Source organism: Xenopus laevis, chromosome 5L, assembly GCF_017654675.1.
Source record: "Xenopus laevis strain J_2021 chromosome 5L, Xenopus_laevis_v10.1, whole genome shotgun sequence".
NCBI lineage: Eukaryota > Metazoa > Chordata > Amphibia > Anura > Pipidae > Xenopus > Xenopus laevis.
The window spans coordinates 26979987-26998002 of record NC_054379.1 but is presented as its reverse complement, the minus strand read 5'-3'; the positions used below and the strand labels follow the sequence as shown (position 1 = coordinate 26998002).

The 18016-nt window shown below is 40.1% G+C and overlaps 2 protein-coding genes across 5 annotated transcripts in view; one reads left to right on the top strand and one right to left on the bottom strand.

Annotated features, from left to right (window-relative positions):
- Positions 1 to 18016, bottom strand: part of macrod2.S (MACRO domain containing 2 S homeolog) — a 1492323-nt gene that overhangs the window by 1172916 nt on the left and 301391 nt on the right.
- flrt3.L (fibronectin leucine rich transmembrane protein 3 L homeolog) lies at positions 399 to 13254 on the top strand. 3 transcript variants are annotated; one of them, XM_018262077.2, is made up of 3 exons: positions 399 to 644; positions 8068 to 8724; positions 9767 to 13254. In XM_018262077.2, exon 3 carries the CDS (start codon positions 9804 to 9806, stop codon positions 11748 to 11750), a length of 1947 nt encoding a protein of 648 aa, XP_018117566.1. In that variant the 5' UTR covers positions 399 to 644; positions 8068 to 8724; positions 9767 to 9803; the 3' UTR covers positions 11751 to 13254.

Below are 18016 nucleotides of genomic sequence, written 5' to 3'. Positions count from 1 at the left end.
TAATAATATCTCAATGCGCAAAGAGCTGCCTTTTATATCAGGGCTCGGCCGAGCACAGCGCAACAAAGAAAAGAAAAATAGTTCCAACTGTCAGTATTCACTAACACTGCAGCCACTTGTCATCAATAAACCCCCAAACCCTCCCCCCTGTATATAATTTCCTCAAAGTGTGCAGCCGGGGAGGCAGAGTGATTTCCCCCTCATCAGACAAAAGGGTTAAAGGCAGAATGAAATCCACAAAACACAGAGACATTGCACAGGCAGCAGCTTTGTGGATTGGATTCCTTGAGCTCCCTCTGGTGCCGCTTACAGGACTCAGGCTGCAGAGGGCGGATTCCTTCTGAGGGGGCGGGGCTGTGGGGATAACCCCGCCCCCGAGCCATGACATCAGGCATACACAGCGGCAGTGTGAGATGCTTTGCTTTAAGTTGAGAGTTGGAGGTGGGCTGGGGAGGATCTGCCTGGAATGTGCTCCCCTCTGATCACTGATCCTGCTGCTTCTCGCTGAATGCTTTCCTCTGTCTCACAGACACTCTTCCCTCTCTGCAGCCTGGGGACTTATATTTGCTCACTGCTAATGCTGTTGGAATGACTCCTGATACTGCTTTTACTATTGGATTGTCCCTCTGGCTCTGATCAGGCAGGTAAGCTTGGAAACACTCCCTTGTGTGTGTGAAATACCATACTGATTCTGTATTAGGCAAGAGGGCACTGCTGTGTGTGAGTACTGAGTGCAGGGCTGGGGAGTCACAACCACTGGTGACTGAGGGAAATAGCTGCATTGCTGGAGGGTGTATAGGGGGTTCACCTTGTTACCAAGTCTTATAGTGTGATTAATAAGGTCCAGTCCTTCCCCCCCAGACACTAAACTTTCCATTGACATATGGAGGGGGGGATTTAATTATTGAAGAGCTTGCATTTTCCCAGGGTCAGTAAAAGCGCTTGTGTGGCAATGTCTTTCCAATAGTGTGCTCCGCAGCCAAGAAAGGAAATCGATGAGATCCCTAAGAGCGGAGTTGTACAGGGTCTGGCTCTGCTGGTGAACAACAGCTACACCTACACTTCACTCCCTGAACTGCTGTGGGGAACATGCAAGCCCCCAATTGTTTCCCCCAAATCCACTGCCTGGCCAACGATGTGACCAGCATAGCAATGGCTCCGACAGACAGATAATGAGAAGCTTAAGGGGGGGACACACTGGGGATTATACAGCCATGGGGAAGCCCCTGCTGAGAATGGGGGGGGGGTTAATAAACACAAGCGGGATGAAGTGGAAAATATTCAGAATGAGCAAGTTAAGTGAAATTCACATTTATCTGCCCCTAGTTCTGCTCTCCGTCTGATGAGGTTGCCAGCGGGGTCTCAGGCATTAGTAGGGCAGGTGAGTAGTTTGTGGGGAAACGTTCCCCCGGGTGCTCATAAAGCAACAACATGGGGGGAGACCTTTGTACCCTCTTGGCTTGTGCCCGTGGAGTGCAGCTGCTGCCAGTCAGGGGGGCATAATGCTCACATGAAACAAATGCCTCTCTCTGCTGGGGCTCTGCTTTATCCAACAAGGAAGATTAGAAAATCCCTGCAAATATATTCTTTTGGCATTATCTCCTAATCACATTATTCCAATCATAATCTGGGGACCAGCAAATACTATTAGTGTTCTCTATACCTCTAATATCCCCTGTATGCAATAAATATACATATGTGGACTAAACACAGGGATGGGGAATTGTCATTGTTAACAAATTCATCTTAATGGGGAAAACAGCGATTTCTTGTTTAACCATCCTCGGTTTTCTCTTTTTGCCCCTTACTGTCAGTATATATATATATATATATATATATATATATATATATATATATATATATATATATATATATATATATATATATATATAGCCTCTATATTTGTCCCGCTTGGGTTTAAGTGGCAGCCAATAGGAGTATAAACATCAGATTATTTTTGTCATTTTATTTTTTTTCTGCTTTAATACGCCTAGCAGTTTAATGGAACATTCTAGAGAAACATTCTAACCTCCAGCAAGATGGACATGTCTGCAATATGCTACAAAGCGGCACTGTCCCTTTAAGTGTTGGGTACTGTAGCTGTGATTGTAGGAGGCAAAGTTTCCCCTCGTTACCTTAGTTGTAATGTTGCAGACACACATGGGCGTCTTTAAAGGCCACGTCCCGGTTCTGATAACGCAATGGGCAAATCAAGGTTGGGGAGATGTGCACTTTGGTCGTATTCTGCCTGCTGTCAGACTTTGTTAGCAGACTATTAATTATCTATTCCCCAGTTCCCTTCTCTCTGTACAACACTGTCCAATCAGATAAAGTCCAATTATATTCGCCATCTAGCGCCGGCGGCGGGCGCTCAGCCCCTAACGAACATTACTCCCCCGCAGGATGAAAAACACAATTATCAGTTTAGGCACACTGATTGGAAAACCTCTCCCCGAGTTAAAAGGTAGAGGCTTATGTAAAGCCATTCTCTCCATGAATTAATTGCTTGCCTTCACTGCACAGTTTTGGTTTTTGGGTGGGTGTCTGTTAACCCTTTGCTCAGAGACTGAGGGGGCTCTGTTCAGTAAATGGGGGGTGTTTGAGAATTTGGAGTTTATGTTGTATTGCAAAGCCATGGTTCTATAGTAGGTGATGTTTTTGTCTGTAACCTTGTTGTGAACTAAACCTTATTGTGAGCATCAAACGGGTGCCTTGAACCCATCCGTGAAATGCTCTGTATGGAGGATATCTCTGTGTTCAGTCTAGATTTTGTGGCTACATTACATTGGAAAGAAGTAGGACTGATAGTAAACATTTTAGAAAGTATTCAGCACCATTTTTATATATGGAAGGAGAGTTGATCTCCTTGTAAATCTCCCCAGCATCCCCTACCTTGACTATACTACAACTCCCAGCATCCCTGGCAGTGGATTCAGATCGAGGGAAACAGGCTGTCAACAGAATAAACTTTATTCCTGCCCATCATTACTGAAAGGGCTAAGAGCACCAACGCATTCCACGCAGGGGCATGACTCTAAAGTGAACGGACGGGATCCGTTGCAGGAATTCTGCTCGCTTGTGTTGCATAACCTGGGGCTAAATAATTAAGAAAGTGGCAGAAGGCAGCAGTCAAAGGAAAAAAACATGGCTTTTCAGTTTAGTGCTGTTTGCACTATTTTGTGTTGACGGTATTGTCAGCGGTAATCACTAAATAAATACCATGGTTAATGAAATCAACATGGCCATTAGGGCTGCACAAAGTCTTTCAGAAAGACGACTATTCCTTGTTCTCGCAGACACCACTGTTCCGCTCAACGGGAGACTTTGTTGCAATTAAAGTCAGGGAAAGTGGAATGAAACAGCGAGTGTCTGACTTGTGGGTCTTGACAGAAAAAGGCATCTAGCAGTGTGTACCACCCCCAAGCGGGCATACGCACAGCTGGAGACGCCCTACCATCGATTTTTCATCTCTGTGACTTCTGTTTTGCTCCCTTAAACTCCCTTAAACTAAAGAAAAATAAGAGAAAGAAAGCTAAAATCTCTAAATTCTCAACTTTTTTTTGTTAAAAGAGGATTAGGATGTTTGTAAAAAAAAATAAAATAAATAAATGTGATGTGCCTATTTAAACACACAATCAGTTGTTTATATTGCACTGACAAATATTCAAATTATACATCTTGCTTTCATTTTCTTTTAATTACTTTCATATTCTGATTTCGAATCATGGCAGAAAAAGAAAGCAAGGCTTACTTTTCCATTTTTTTTTTTTTTTTTTTTTTTAAATATCAATTCCTAGTAGTGAAACCACATTTTTCCAATTAAAAAAACAGTCAAATGTAAATATTGGTGATATTTATATATAATGTAAAATTTTGAAATAGTAGTATACAGGGTTGGTAAGGGCCCTAGAAGCCATGGTGATCTAAAAGTCAAATATTAATAGGTTCTAAAAATTCATAAGTAAGCAATTTTAAAATAGTTTACGGGGGAGCAATCAATCCTAAAATGTGGTAGACTATTGTCAATATTAAAAAGTTGAAGCTCATGATATGGAGACCGATACAACAATTTTGAGAAGGTTCTGACCAATTCGGGACAAATGTAGTAGAATAAAAAGTGAAATGTATTATTAAAACCTACAAGGGACCCATACATGTTTTAATAATACATTAATTATAAAAAAAAATTCTACCAATTCGGTCTTCACTGGATTCGGCCAGCGCCGCCTCAAAGTTGGTAAAGCAAAAATAGGACAGAGCTGCTTTTCACCCAAGCTGCAAAGCACTTTCGCCTCCTCAAGGTGAAGTGCGTGGAATTTGTTAAAGTGCTAAGCAGGTAATTCTTCACTTCAGCTCCGCGTCCCCACGTACTGGCCAGAACAATGGCATCATTTATTTCTCTATTCTCTCGCGCGCGCTCGCTGCCGTGGAGTAAGTTTCCTTGGCAACTTTGAAGAGCGAGAGGGAGCCTTAGACTGCATTCATTTAACAATCAGTAGAAATAAAGTGATTTGCAACATGGCTGTAAGTAATATAGTTCATGAGGGGGTTTGGTAGAAGGTTGAGTCCTCTACTGTTAGGATTGTTATTTCTAGAAATGAGAAGGAAGGGGACAATTATAGACAGAATGTGATCTCTGTATACACAACACGGAGGGTCATTTATAACAAAGACTGATACAGACAAGAGGGGCTTTAGAGAAAGCAGCTTCATGTGGGTCTCCAGCTGCTGTTAAACTACAAATCCCTGCATCCTCCGGCAGCCTTTAGCTACTTTACTGTCAACAATGTAGTCTAATGACAGCTGAAGGAACTTCTTACATATATATACTAAAGAGATCTATCACAATTACAATTTTATTTTTCAAGGCTCTCCTCTGAGGGTAGGGCCTCAAGCCAATGCTACCTTCTGCCTTAACCTAGCTTTGGTGTTAAGAAGCATTCTGAAACTTAAGGCTGCTTATTCATATGTCTGTGTTTAACCAACCCTGGCTCTTAGAAATGTCTGAAGTCATAGTATGGCGGCATACTCTAGAAATAATGAATACAAATCAATTTGATGTTGAGATCCCCTTTCTAATTAATCATTGTGGGCAGATACATTATACCAACATCTGAAGGGAATATTTAATGTGCATGATATCCAACATGAGTTCTATCCAACATAAAAAACTTACAATACTCTTCCATTCACTAAAGCCTCTTCTGCTCTTGGTGTGAATACGGCGAGGCACCTTTGTGTCTGATCTCTGCTTTAGACTAAATGTGTGGTCAACAAACAGCACTACTAAAACATGCTATATTGTAGAATAACTGCACAATGAAAGCATTGGTGGCAAGGCTACTCCAGTTAGACGTCCTAGATTGACGGAAAACCAACTATGGACCTTCCTTCATAGCACAGCACAGTAACTTCATGAACTGAAAAGTCAAAAATAGTGCACGACCCTAGAACACACTTATTTTCCCATAATTTTATTTGGATAAGACAGCTATAGTAAAATCGTAGGAAGTGCGAGACAATGGAAAGCAAAGGGACGGCCAAGGAAATGCATCAAAGTCAGCCCATTCCTAGCCAGCAACGGCTGAGCCCATGATATTTTATGCATCCATCTGTGTTTTAATGACGGAAGGTCAGCCGTGGCAGGGAGGGAGAATCAAAGAGAACCCTGTGTCTCCGTGTCACTGGGAGTGCCTACGTTTTCTAACTTTGACATTATGGCAGCCATTCAAATGCAAAATATAGAGTATCCCACAAAGTGGCGAGCAGATGCGAAGGAAACGATTTCTTTTCATCAGCGAAAGGAAAAGGCGGGGAAAGAATTATTTCAATTCACATAACTTTCTATCCCCTCTCCCAGAGACGTGTGGTTCTTTCTATCTTGTTTGCTCTGTGCTGCCTGCAGGAAAACACTTCCACTCCTCACCAGCCCTAATGAGCTTTCAGTTGAGTCCAGGACTTCCACCACAATGGAGGCAATAAAAACGGTTTGCATAACAATGGGGCCTAAAAGGAAACAGTTGAACTTGCAAGGCAGAGACAATACAAGGGAAACAAACAAATATTATTATGCACACAGGGTTTTCTATCGTTTGCATTCATTTCCCCTCATTTTGGATGCTAATTTGGGCATCAGGCTCCAAGAGTGACTTGTTCTCAATATACATATGTATACAGGTGTGTGTGTGTGTCTTTTAGCCCATTATGATAAAAAGTTCTCACAAACTGTGATCACACGCAGAACCCCGCCAATTACCTTAAATACTCATGATCAAAGCACGGAATGTGAAATGAAACAACTGTTTTTTAATTAAAGGAAAGCAGATTGCGAACGCCATAAAAATGCTTTATTGTATGTTTAGCTGCAGAAAGCATTTACCCCAGCAGTTGTTCCAACAATGTCAACATGTGGTAGAGATAAAAATGGAGGAAAACAAAAATTATATTTTAAGAATCTCTGTTAAGATATATGATTTAAAAAGGATTTTTTTCTTTGTTAATGGTTAAAAACCTTCCTTGGCAGCCATGTGCTTCTGCGTAGCTTCCTATAGACGGTTTTAACAATAACATGCGCTAATTGAGTCTCAGTCATTATGAGTTTCTATTGTTGGTTATTGGTGCAATTGAATGCTGTTTGACAATCTTTTCTTAAAGATTTCATTAAAGGAATTTTTATTTCCCCTGTCTGATGGAACTATAAAAATCCATGGGATGTGCTAGTCTGTTTAGCACACACACGGCCGCTCTTCTGCACAGCTAAAGATGTATTATTTAGGGAAGGGATATATTTATTATAAATAAGGCCTGTCTCATTCAGCACACTGGCATGGGTACATTTTAATTCTCTGGCAGATGCTCTGCATGCTGGATGCCATGTAATTACTAAGTGGAGGAGCAAATTGCTGCTACGGCATTCCTTAATTTCAGGGTCAAGTATTTCCAGTTCATTTGAATTCTTTCACGTGTCGCTCTTAGCGCCTTAGAAGGATGACCCTCCACATCCGTTGACAAAGGAGATGTTGTCAAATCATAGACAGATGTGGGGGTAAAAAGAATAATGGCACCTCTTGTACTGGGATGCATATATTATTGTGCTCAGATTCATAGGAAACCTATTTTTCAAATTACATCCACAGATGGAGCATGGATAGTTCTCCTCATGGCCACCCCTTTTATTATGAAAATAAAATAGGATATGGATTTTTATAAAAGAGATATATCTTGGGGGTTCCAAGAGGGGTGAGTAGTACTGTGTAGGGAGTATGTGGGGAAACAAGTAAAGTAGGGCAAGAGTAAGTAGATCAACATAGTGATATTAAAAAAACTATAGCAATGTTGACCACCCTGTTGCTCTGCAGTGATTGTTTTAGTTTCAGTACCCACAGTTCAATAAAATTCCAAAGGTTGGACAAAAAAAAAGGTTGACCTTGCCATAACTAAAGAAATTCCAGTTATTTTTATTACCCTGTAGGGGGGTATTAATGAATAAAGGAACGTTTTTGTACAACTACTCTTTCCCTAACCTCTGATCCAAAGTCTTGTACTCTGGTAAGAAAAAAGCTTGCTTAGCATGCATCATTAAACCTTTTCAAGTTACGTGGAACCCACTTGGACTATGTCCATTGGAGGCCTCACAACATGAGCCAAGTCTTGCGTGTAGCAGAGCAGCCATGTCTTTGGTTATCTATTACACAGATAAAGTGGTGGACAAAATGTGATTGTGCCTCAGTTTGTAATCGAAAAAGACAGGTGTCATCGTTTGCTAAAGCAATTTCTCTGCAGTTGGTTGATTGAAGCTGACTTCAATTACAGTTGCTCTTGGATGGATGCGTTGGAATGGCTGATGTGAAACCCTAGTAGATGTGGCAGACATCGGTACCAGCATGTGACCTCTGAGAACTTTGAGGCTTAGCAGATTGCAGAGTCAATGAAATTCTTTACTATTATGCTAATGAAAATGCCTTAATCAGCCTAAGAACTTAATTCCATTTTAGTTTAGTATGCAAATGCTTGCTGTCACCATTTCTTTTTTTAATTAACAACTGTTTGCTTTTTTTTCCCCCCTAGGAGCTTAATCTACCAAGGATATCCGATAAGGAACCCATCAATAAGGGAAATAGCTGGCACGTGTATTTTTTTGAAGAAAACTACTGCCACACGACATTGTCTTCACAACGTTTCTTCAATAGCGAGGTGCTTTTGAGTAAAACATGGAGAAAATTCTGAATTTGCTATGGGAGTGAGCCTTATGGAATCTGATTACTGCACTTGGTTCGTGTTGCACAGGAAGAAAGGCAAACCCCATGCTCTTGGCCTAAAAACTGTTTCATATTGAATAGGATCTATTTATGCAGAAGGGAACTTCCTGGCGTTGGAAAGGAGCATTTACAAGGCTTAAGGCATTTATATGGCAGAAAAATTAAGTTGACCAAAGAAAACAGTCAGAACCATACTTATTTGTATTTACAATACTTTATGGTCACGGACGCTCCCTGCTCAAGGACCTACTTTGCTAACCAGCCCTGGTAAACTTTTGTTGTGATGCAAACAAAGCATTGTGACCCTTGGCACCGTCTTGTTATCGTTGGGATTGTTTGAATAAGCACTGTGAACAAGGGAGTGCTACATGAGATAACCCAGACCTCTCTATTCTTGGAAACACAAAGCCCTCGCTGCATTCTGCCTACTGGATATTTCAAGAAAACATCAGCTCACACTTTCCAGGTAAGCATGCCATTCTCTAGGATAAGTCAATTGCCGCTACTGGAGAGAGCAATTGCAGACAGGCGTATCCTCTGTATTCCCTAAATTCATACACTACTTGAGTACTCATGTCCAGGACAAATATGTGCTCTCCAGCTTGAACCTTTTCAACTCTTCCAACATCTTAAATGGGGATAAAGGAAAAGTATATGCAATTTATAAGCGAGTTTATGAAGAGCATTGGCGTAGAGTTTATTGCAGAGAAATGCCATGCTACTTATTCTTTTAAAATAAAAAAACAATATTTATACACTGGCCAAAAGCATCTGTAAAACAACAAGTTTTACTCAGAAAGCAGATCAAGTACAAAAAAAATGTATAAAAAGAAAAATAATTGTGCCTTTTAGGCAAGTGATGAAAGCAAATGCCACAATGGTCCATTGATGACAATGCTCTTATTTTGTGTGTATGGGGTGGGGCAACCGATTCAAGGATTCTGCAGTTAATATTGGCAGGGTCTGTGCATACAGTAGGTAATTTAGTAATAAAAATGGTGCATTGGAAGATTGAGGTGCACTTTAATTACTAATGATTTCATAACTGCATATATTTTCTATTAAAGCGTAATGTTACACTTTGTGAGAAATCTAATTAATTGCATATAGTGTAACCTGTGCAGCATTCCCAAGCCGACTGGACAAACTAGGAATCCTAAAAAATAACCAGCTGGCCTGATAATATATAATATCTAAGCTTTATACAAATGGTAGTTTAATTTTTTAATCACGTGCATGTCTATCTTTGTTGCAGTCCTGCATACTGCAGCATGAACCATGCCATAAACCCTTATTGGACATCATGGATCTCTAAAGCATAGATCTTTTATCCTTAAATATAATTTAAGTCTAGTTTCCATAGAATTCCGTAACATAACTGCCAAAATACACTGTAGTTAGGAAAAATTAGCAAACTGTACTGGGTCACAAAGAAACTTTATGTAGGTCATCCAATCACTGCAATGGCTTCCACTTCTACATATTGACTGTATTTATTTTCATTACAGGCTTCGAGGCGCCGTAGGGAAGATATCATCAGTGACCATGACTACGGACACTTGGAATTTATTTCTTGCATGGGCTCAGCTTTTACTATTATTCAGAATGTCGCCACAATGTGACGGTGCCAAACCCTGCCCTTCGGTGTGTCGCTGTGATGCAGGCTTCATTTATTGCAATGATAGAGACTTGACATCCATTCCTTCGGGTATACCAGATGACGCCACAACCCTCTACCTTCAAAATAATCAGATCAATAACGCCGGCATACCTTCTGATTTGCGAGGTCTGGAAAAAGTCGAGAGAATCTACTTGTACCGCAACAGTTTAGATGAGTTTCCAATAAACCTCCCTAAAAATGTCAAAGAATTGCACCTGCAGGAAAACAATATACGGACTATAACCTACGATGCACTTTCACAGATTCCTTCCATAGAAGAGCTGCATCTGGATGATAATTCTGTATCTGCAGTCAGTATAGAGGATGGAGCTTTTCGGGACAACATCTTTCTGCGGCTCCTGTTCCTTTCAAGAAATCATCTAAGCACAATACCATGGGGCCTGCCCAGAACAATCGAAGAACTACGTTTGGATGATAACCGGATTTCCATCATCTCCGAGATCTCTTTGCAAGACCTCACCAATTTGAAACGTCTTGTCCTGGATGGGAACCTTTTAAATAATAATGGTCTCGGTGAAAGGGTCTTCATGAACTTGATCAATCTGACAGAACTCTCATTAGTACGTAATTCTCTTACCTCTCCTCCTGCAAACCTGCCTGGCACCAACCTGAGAAAGCTTTACCTTCAAGAAAACCATATGAACTATGTACCACCTAATTCGTTTGCTGATTTAACACAACTGTACCGTCTTGATATGTCCAATAACAATCTCACAGCTTTACCTCAGGGTATATTTGATGACTTGGATAATCTAACCCAGTTATTCCTTCGTAACAACCCTTGGTACTGCGGTTGTAAAATGAAGTGGGTGCGTGACTGGTTGCAATCTCTGCCTTCCAAAGTTAATGTCCGTGGGTTGATGTGCCAAGCTCCAGAGAGAGTAAGAGGAATGACCATCAAAGACCTTAACAAAGAACTGTTTGATTGTAAAGACAGGATTGGTTCGAATACAATACATGTTACAACAACAGTGTTAAACTCTTTGCTTCCAGCACAAGGCCAGTGGCCTGTGCCTGTAACCAAACAACCTGAAATCAGACCTCCAGATATCAATAAAATCTTTCGGACAACGCCAATACCCGTAAAAAAAATTATTACGATTCAGGTGAAATCAATAACAACAGAGACTATCTATATCTCCTGGAAAGTGGCCCTGCCAATGACTGCTTTGAGACTCAGCTGGCAACTGGGTCATAGTCCTGTTTTTGGATCTATAACGGAAACCATTGTGACAGGTGACAGGACAGAGTATTTGCTTACAGCTCTTGAGCCAGAGTCACCATATCGAATATGTATGGTTCCCATGGAAACCGGCAACATCTACCTTTCCGATGAAACCCCTGTTTGCATTGAAACAGAGACTGCTCCACTTAAAATGTACAACCCAACCACAACATTGAACAGAGAGCAAGAGAAGGAGCCTTATAAGAACTCGAATTTACCATTAGCTGCAATCATTGGGGGAGCCGTGGCTCTAGTAGCTATAACACTCCTTGCTTTGGTGTGTTGGTACGTACACAGGAATGGGTCTCTGTTTTCCAGGAACTGTGCCTACAGCAAGGGTCGCAGAAGAAAAGATGACTATGCAGAAGCTGGCACAAAGAAGGACAATTCCATTTTAGAAATCAGGGAGACTTCTTTTCCGATGATACCAATAAATAGTGACCCGATGTCCAAGGAGGAGTTTATAATACACACTATATTTCCACCCAATGGAGTGAGCCTGTACAAAAACAGTCACAGTGAGAGCAGTAGTAACAGAAGTTACAGAGACAGTGGTATACCAGATTCTGATCATTCACATTCATGATGCGGAATGGCACAAGACTATTTTTTATATATATGAACTAAAACGAGTGATTGGAATTCACTGTTCTACTGCAAAACACTGGATACGAGATTGAAGGAGCAATGTACTGTACATTTGCCATATAATTTATATTTAAGAACTTTTTATTAAAAGTTTAAAATTTCAGGCTGGTGCTACGATTAAATGTAGCATGACACCTGACCACAATCTTCTATTTTAGTATTTTTTTTTTGTAATTTGTACTGTATTTTCCTTGCTAATATTGAAGTTACGGACCATTTAACTTTTTGTGTTCTACTGAGTAATATGACTTGTCAACTGTGAAAGTGAACTTTTTTTTCTACATTTTATTTTGCTGTGTTGAACAATCAGATTTTTTTTTTTTCCATTTTTGGGGGTTCTCTTTTCTGATCCTTGTACAAAGCACAGAGCATATTTTGCATTTTTTTCATACACAGTAAATAGAAAGTAGTTACAGTCGGACAAACAGCTCTCGGTTTTAGGAGGTCTGTAAAAAAAAAAAACTGTACACAAGATAGCTATATCAACAAAATGTGTGTAGTAATGGGCATTATCGCTTGTCTAAAAAGAACTGCATCTGGAAATACTCAATTTTAGCAAATAAAACGTATTTATGTTTGAATTTATACCATTTTATCAGTATATTGCTTCAAGACAAATCATAGGTCTAAACCCACACCAACATTTCAGTAGATACTTTTCAGCTCGAATCATATGCTGCCATCTTTAAAAGGTACTATGTAGTCTTATGTTCTCAACTGATAGTAAGCAAAAAATAATTCAAAAAGAAGAAATATTGTTCCCTAACATTTTTTAGATTTATACTCTACACTGCACCCCTAAACGTGTGCGCAGAAGTAATAGGGCCACAGCACACAACAAATAGTGGAGCAAACAGAATATTTTGTATGCACACATAATCAGTACTTCCTTGGACCGACTCTGCACACACAGTTTTCCAAAGAGCTGACAAAGCTTCCGCGACAAATGAATAAAAATCACTGGCGCATAAGTAATTCTTTAAAGTGTTATTGAACAGACACCGTAATGTATCCAGTAATTTATTTAAAGTATAGCAAACTGTAAGAACGTCTACACCATACCCCAAGGTATATAAATGCAATGTTACACATCATGTTGCAAAAATGAATTTTCCCGAATGTTTCCCAAAAGGAGCAGAATCTGATGTGGTACATGGAATAGTGCCCATTACTAGACCAGTTCATGTTTTGTTTTGTTTTTTTACCTTACCATTAATTGAGCTATTTACTATTGAACACAATATACACGTTTGTTGCCATAATATTTTTCCACTTTTTTTTTTTTTGGGATAAGAGCCAAAGTGCGTTTTAAGCCCTTTGGCCAGTCTTGTATGTGCCTTGATCCAATGCTACATGTATTCAAGCTTTCTTTCAGTGACAATTTTTTCATAAATGCTGAACTATGAAAAATATTGCCGAATAAAATGGGGAAAAAAAACGTACAGCATTACTGCGATTCCCTTTGTTTTATTTTGTTCTGTCGAGGAAGAGAAAACAAAAAATCCCATGCTTGAAGCTGGACCACATTTGCTAACTATCATTAGGAAACCTAATCAGCAGCAATTATTTGCAGATTTCTATTGCTTCTTTGTTCACTGGAGTCCTATCATTTTGTATCTGCAATTTGGACCATCAAGCTATCAGAAGTATTAAGTGTCCTGCAACCTTAGAATTGCAAACATACTAGCAGAAGGCAAGCGAGGCACAGATAATTCCCTGGAGACCATATAAGTGCTCAACTGTCTAAACATGGCCTGTGTGCGTGCGTCAGTATTAAGCTGGGGTGGTTAAGTGAGAGCAGGGATGATTGACCTGAGGAATTATCCTAATTTGTGTTTAAGAGAGAGCATTCTTTATTGCACATGTGCGAGTAGGCTTCGCAAAATGATGTTGACATATTTTTAGCTTGAGTTTCCTGTGCTAGAACATGAGGTGCCATGGATTGCCACCACTTCTAATTATCTGCCTGCCATAGATACGACTGTAAAAGAGAAGACATTATAGCGATAAACCTCAAGAGCTTATTTTTCTTTCAGAGTAGACTTATAAACATTGTGATGAAAGAGCAGTGTGTCTTTAGTTTGGTCTATAGCCCATGAACATTTTGAAAATGGGATCTAATGGTGAACCTCTAAGAACGTTGTCCACAACTCAAACTCCATCTTGTAGATATGTGCAATAAATACATTTTATTGGACCTACAAGAAAATACTTTTAGTCTTGAAACTAACTTTTATAGACTGACACAATTTTTGCCTAGAAAACCCATTGCTGAAATCAAGATCCCTAGAAAAGATAATAATTTTGGGCAAGATCCATACACCAAAAATGAAAGTGGTGATTGTGAATTAGCCACCTACCACTGGTGGGCTCTTCAAGCTGTAATGGTGCCCCAGGCAACATTAATCTAGGTCTAGTGCAATTTCACCAAGAATTCATGTATTATAGACAGTACCAGTATCATTTGTGCACACTCACATACCTGAGAACTTTCTCAGCACCCCAATGTTTAGTGCTACATATACAGTCTACAAACTGTGGATTTTAAGCCCCCATGAAAAAGTCCAGAGTTGTGGATTAAAGGGCCCAGTCTAATGGCAAGTTAGGGTTTGATGGTTGACCAATACTTTCTATGACACATACTGCTTGTCTCTTTAAAAATAAGGGGTCGGCTGTGCTGGGAGCAATAATACATGTGTAACTTGTGTGCAATTTGGATATTTTTTTAAGCTACTGAAATAGAATGAAAACTTGCCGGACAAGTTCAAACATGCGAGACTGGGCCACATAGTTTTGTTGGGCTTACGCATGACAGTTCAATATTTTCACAATCTCATGAAATACTAAATTCCGATATGCACATAACTCATTTGCAACCAGTGGCTCAGACAGGAATGTCACGGCTCCAGGTTTATGGAAAGCCTGCAGTTGCATACCTACTGTGTACTGTCTGTCCTTAGAAAGCAGGAACAGTGGTGAAAGTAGAACCGTGTGCAGACATATTGGCTCCACGCCCTTCTGCCATCATCTAGAAAAAATACCAACCTAATGCACTTTGCACTTCCTACTTCGCATTCCAATTCTGATCAAAGGTGCTCATTTGTTTGTCTAGATATTGTAATGGGAATGCGACGGTGTAATATTCCAGTACAACTCTAATAAAGCAATACATATTGGGTGATGTAATAAAAGGGGCAACGTTTGCTCTGCCCGGTAGTTGCCATTCAAGTCAAAGGCAGGCAGTAAATATAGTGACATGGCAGGTAGAATTGGGGAGTGACACATTTCTTTACCAGTAAAGACCTTTGCAAGGTAAAACCTTTTGCCTATTGGCACTGATTTGGTCTCACCTACTGGAGTGACCTTTAATTGTGAAGGCAACTGTTGGGTTGTTGCTTTTTTCTTTTTTTTACTCTTTATTTTAAAGGGGGTGGTTCTCCTTTAATATATTTTATTTATAATGTCATAGAATGGGTAATTCTAAACTTTTCAACTGGCCTTTATTTTTTTTCCTTTTTATAGTTTTTGAATTATTTGCCGTCTTCTGACTCTTTCCAGCTTTCAAATAGGGGTCACTGACCCCATCTTAAAAACAAATGCTCTATAAGGCTACAAATGTATTGCTATTGCTACTTTTTTTTTATTACTCATCTTTCTATTCAGTCCTCTACTATTTATATTCTAGTCTCTTATTCAAATCAGTGCATGGTTGCCAGTCCATGTGTCTTATATTTTGAAGCTAAGACGCAAGGTCAAAAATGTTGCAATGGGAATGGGACAAGCATTATAATATTTCTGTGTAAAGTAGAAATACATCATAGAAGTCTTATTTTTGCATGCTTCTTCTTAAAAATAGCCTCAGAGTCAAAAAGGAAGCAAATAAAGGAGAAGATCAGTCGCCTGTATATATAGCCCCGGTAGGGATCAAGAATTAGGCGTAACAGGATGTGGTCAAGTCTTGATTGTGCCCAAAAATCACCAAGATTTAGTTCCCAAGAGGTTGCCATCAGTGGTAGGATCAATCACAAAACACAACTGCTTCAGGCTTGACTTCTGGCTGTAACTGTTCTTATAAAAGTCACTCGGATATATATTACATATTTATCTATTCGCTCACCGAACATTATTTGAATAAGTACATTTTTAACAGAAATAATATTATTTTCCTCAGTTGTATGTATGTATGTAACCTCATGCTCATCATACTGTACTATAAGATCTGGGGGTGACGGTGGGGGACAAGCAGTTAGTGATTGTAGTATCACCGTCACAGGGGTGGATTGACAAGAATGTTAAACATTTGTTTTCCACTTCTCAGCCACTTTTTCCAACACAACTAAACTATTATAAACAAACGGTTTCCCCATGTGAAAATATATTTGGACCCGAACGAAAATTCCCGGCATAAGGCAGTTATCAGAATCAATATTTTGACAGAATTCAAGAAAAACTTGCTACGAGCTTTCAGAAGAATGAAATAGTTTACACCACCTTAGAGCAGGAGAACAGCTTGCTTTAGGAAATGGTACCAAAACAGAAAGGAAATTTGTCACGTACAAGAAAGAAAAATTATTTGGTTCAAAACAACTCTTTTATGAAATGATACACCAGATACACTAAAATAGAATTTTAGCAAGGAGCCTTTTAGTGCTTGGGGAGTCTTTTACAGACATTTGAATTAGTGATATGCTGGCCCGCGGGTTTGGGCCGATCTCACCCCCCCCCCCGGGTTGCGGGCGGGTGCAGGTTGAGAGACCTTCCAAATGCCGGGTTTTGAGTTCCCAGGATGAACTTTTATAGACGTGCGCCTCTCGTCCCGCCCCTTTTGTGAGATCATCGGCGGGGCAGGTCGCCGTTGGTTTTTAAAAGTTCAACCCGGAAGTCAGGCTCAAGAGGGCGCAGGTGTGTTACAGGTCAGGAAAGCCCCACCCGTACATCACTAATTTGAATCCCCTGGTAGAGAATTCAGTCTAAAATGCCATTAAATTACAGGCACCAACTTGTGCTCTATATATAAGCTGTGAGCTAATCCCCCCCAATTGCACTCGGATCTCTTCGGCTTTCTGAATTTGCCCGAAGTTTCCTGAGGCAACTCAGGGCGATTCACATTCTAGCCGGCAAGAAGGCATTTCGGGGAGATTAGTTGTCTGAAGAAGAGTAGATTTGTCATTGGATGACTAATCTCCCCGAAACGCAACGTGTGCCACCACCCTTACCATTATGACCAATTTGCAAACTAGATGTCTATCCTTCTAGGTAAGGTTCCACAAGCGGCTTACATCTCCATTCAATTGATGGATGATTATGTGATATTCCTTTCTGTATTTCTCCAGCCTTATTTTATCAACTGGCTCCTGTACACATCCTTCTGCTTTTATGTACTATAGTCTCAGATTGCTCAGATGCAACGCTGGGATTTACTGCACTTTAACTCCTTGACTGATGACATGTGGGACTCGTCATGTGAGCACTGGATTGTGAAAGCCCTTGGCAGCAAGACGGTTAATCATTCATTCTGTAATCCCTACCAATGTTCCTAGTAATTGCTTTGAAATTGGGTATCTCAGCATGTCAATAAACAGACTGTCTCACCTAGCCGGCACACATATGGAAATGAAAGGCCCTTGGCACAACAGAACATTTCCTATTCTTTTTGCCACCACCCCTTTTCTGCCCTTCTCCACTCTCGAAACGGGCCACGCTTGTTTTGATTGAGTAAAAGTGGTCAATAACTACAAACCATTTATAGTCATTTTGTCCTGGTCTGGGATCCTAGACAGTAGGACAGAAGTCCTTCATAAAGGCCCAATATGCTTTGTCTGCTCAAACCAAGAACATTCATATTTCAGAAATACGGAAAACTGGGAAGAGAAATAATAATGCACATGCCCTACTGTTTCAACCTTATTAGACGCTCATTATCCAAAATATAAAGAAAATAAAGCGTCTTTCATAATATCAGGGATTTCATGTTCTGATAGCTCAATGAATTTTTATTAATTTAAGCTTTGAAGTATGGGATGCGCATTTTTCCTCCAGGCTTGCGCTCCATGCAAAAACTATTGCAGAGTAGAAATAGAGGGGAAAATACTTTTAATTATTTGCTTGTCTTTTAAGCAAGAGCCGAAGATGAATTTTCAAACAACTCAGGCCGCTAACAGGTAATGTCTCACAGCACCAGGAGAGCTGACTGGAATTTTTTAT

Excerpts from the sequence above, each read along its gene's own strand:
- flrt3.L (XM_018262077.2), top strand. The coding sequence starts at position 9,804 with ATGACTACGGACACTTGGAATTTATTTCTTGCATGGGCTCAGCTTTTA.